The sequence below is a fragment of the Adiantum capillus-veneris genome, chromosome 23, assembly GCF_014529385.1.
Source record: "Adiantum capillus-veneris isolate H3 chromosome 23, ASM1452938v2, whole genome shotgun sequence".
Taxonomy (NCBI): domain Eukaryota; kingdom Viridiplantae; phylum Streptophyta; class Polypodiopsida; order Polypodiales; family Pteridaceae; genus Adiantum; species Adiantum capillus-veneris.
Genome location: NC_140953.1, coordinates 60146661 through 60148596, shown reverse-complemented (window position 1 = coordinate 60148596; position 1936 = coordinate 60146661). Strand labels below are relative to the sequence as shown.

At 42.9% G+C, this 1936-nt stretch overlaps 1 protein-coding gene across 1 annotated transcript; it reads left to right on the top strand.

Moving 5' to 3' along the window:
* The first annotated feature begins 376 nt into the window (after positions 1–376).
* On the top strand, positions 377–1693 carry LOC147427843 (uncharacterized). The gene has a single exon (XM_086496921.1). The coding sequence runs from the start codon at positions 589–591 to the stop codon at positions 1411–1413; it is 825 nt and encodes a 274-aa protein (XP_086353047.1). The 5' UTR covers positions 377–588; the 3' UTR covers positions 1414–1693.
* Positions 1694–1936: the final 243 nt, after the last annotated feature.

Sequence of the window (1936 nt, the reverse complement as noted above, 5' to 3'; positions counted from 1 at the left end):
TAATACACTTTTATGCAAATCACAAGTTGACACATAAGCCAGATTCTAAGTAGTTTACCATATATATATATATATATATATATATATATATATATATATACACACATACATGTGTGTGTGTGTGTGGAAATGCAGGTAAATGGAGAGACATTGGAGATAAAGCAAAGGCGGGTGGCCGACTCAGCCGGAGTGCCATTACACAGTGTAAAGAGTGCAAAAGTGGTCAAAGCCATTACATTGTGTAAAGAGTGCAAAAGTGGATGTTTGACAAGAGTATCTTTCATGGATGATTGTTTATGCTCTAAAGAAGGGGCAGAGGGAGAGGGGGAGAGAGAGAAAGATAGTGATATAAGAGAGCAAGAGTACTGCATGTAGTCTTAAAGTAGAGCGCATTGAGAAATATGCGCTTAGCACGCAACAAGGCACTTGACGTTGCTTTTGCTTCTTCTCTGAGCAACCTGTGTTGAACGTTTCCTAGTATACATCTCCCTCTCTCTCTCTCTCTCTCTCTCTCTCTCTCACACACACACACACACACACACACACACACACACACACACAGAGAGAGATAAGTCTAAGAAGCAGAACATGGGTAAATTGCTGCATAAGCTGATCCAGGGCATTCTTCCCCCGTGCGTCTTCACCAGCTTCCTCAAACCAAGAGCCTCATCAAGAAGACTACCATACGCGAAACTTAGACAGAGCATCCCAGCGCCTTCTCCGGAGTCACGCTCGTCGTCTTCATCACCACGAAGTGCAGATCATGCGCCAGCATGCCTTATGGAAATTGAGCAGAGCACTTACTATTACAGCTACAGTGAAGATGACCAGGAGAAGGAAAACCGCAGTATGGCGGGTGCTGGCCATGGTGAGACACCGCCAGTAAGCACTGGATGCGGTAACTCTTATGACGAAGGAAGCCATCACTATATCCTAAAGGAGTCCCAGCATGGCATCCACAATCCTCATCTTTCTCATTTATGCCAGTGTCAGAAACATGAGGAGATAGGGCAGAACGATAAACCTCTCCGTGAAGGCTGCAAAAGGAAAAGCTCGGTTTCTGATGAGGGCGACGATGGAATCGAGACAAATGATGACTGCGGCGGCGGCGACAGCAACAAGCCAAAGAGACAAAAGAGAGAGAGTGTGGGTTGTCAACTACCAGAATGTATAAGTGAGATAGTGGGAAGAGGGAGTGCAATTGTGCTATACAGCTACCAAGAGCCCCACAATGCCTTTAGGGAGTCCATGGTGGACATGATTGTGAGCAATGGTCTATGGGACTCAAGTAAGCAGGAGTCCCTCTTGCTCTGCTACCTCACTCTGAATGACCCCCATCTCTCCACCACCATATGTGCTAGCTTCCTTCAAGCCTTAAAGGATCTCCATGCAGAGCTTATTGGTTACCCTTGAAGAGGAGAAGTCTTGATATACAAATATTATTGTGTTACATATGGTATACTATGCCAATGGCACTTTACATTATGGTTCGATGCGTGGACCCACTATCTTGGTGCGTTTAATTCCTTGCATTGGACTATTGCATATACATACAAATAATCATGGACTGAGTACACAGTCCATGCTTTGTTTGTTGCAGTGAAGAAAAGAGCCTCTTATATCCTAACAAATGAATGCATCCACAATTTGTTGTCCATTATGTAGTTGATTTAACAAGAGTTTTGTCATTAGAGACTTTTATATCCTTCAGAAATCATTATATTGATATAGAAGGACTTGGCAAGAGATTAATATGCACAAAGGTAGCTTGTGAGCTAAAAAAGAACTTGACAGGGTGAAAGCATGAGTGGGTGGACAAAAAAGTTGTGTCCTGGACATAGCTATTTTTGGAAGTGTTTGACCAAATATGTTTGACCAAAATGAACAAATATATAGGGCATTTTATATATCACTAGATAGCTCTTCAAAAGGAGAA

Excerpts from the sequence above, each read along its gene's own strand:
- LOC147427843 (XM_086496921.1), top strand. The coding sequence starts at position 589 with ATGGGTAAATTGCTGCATAAGCTGATCCAGGGCATTCTTCCCCCGTGC.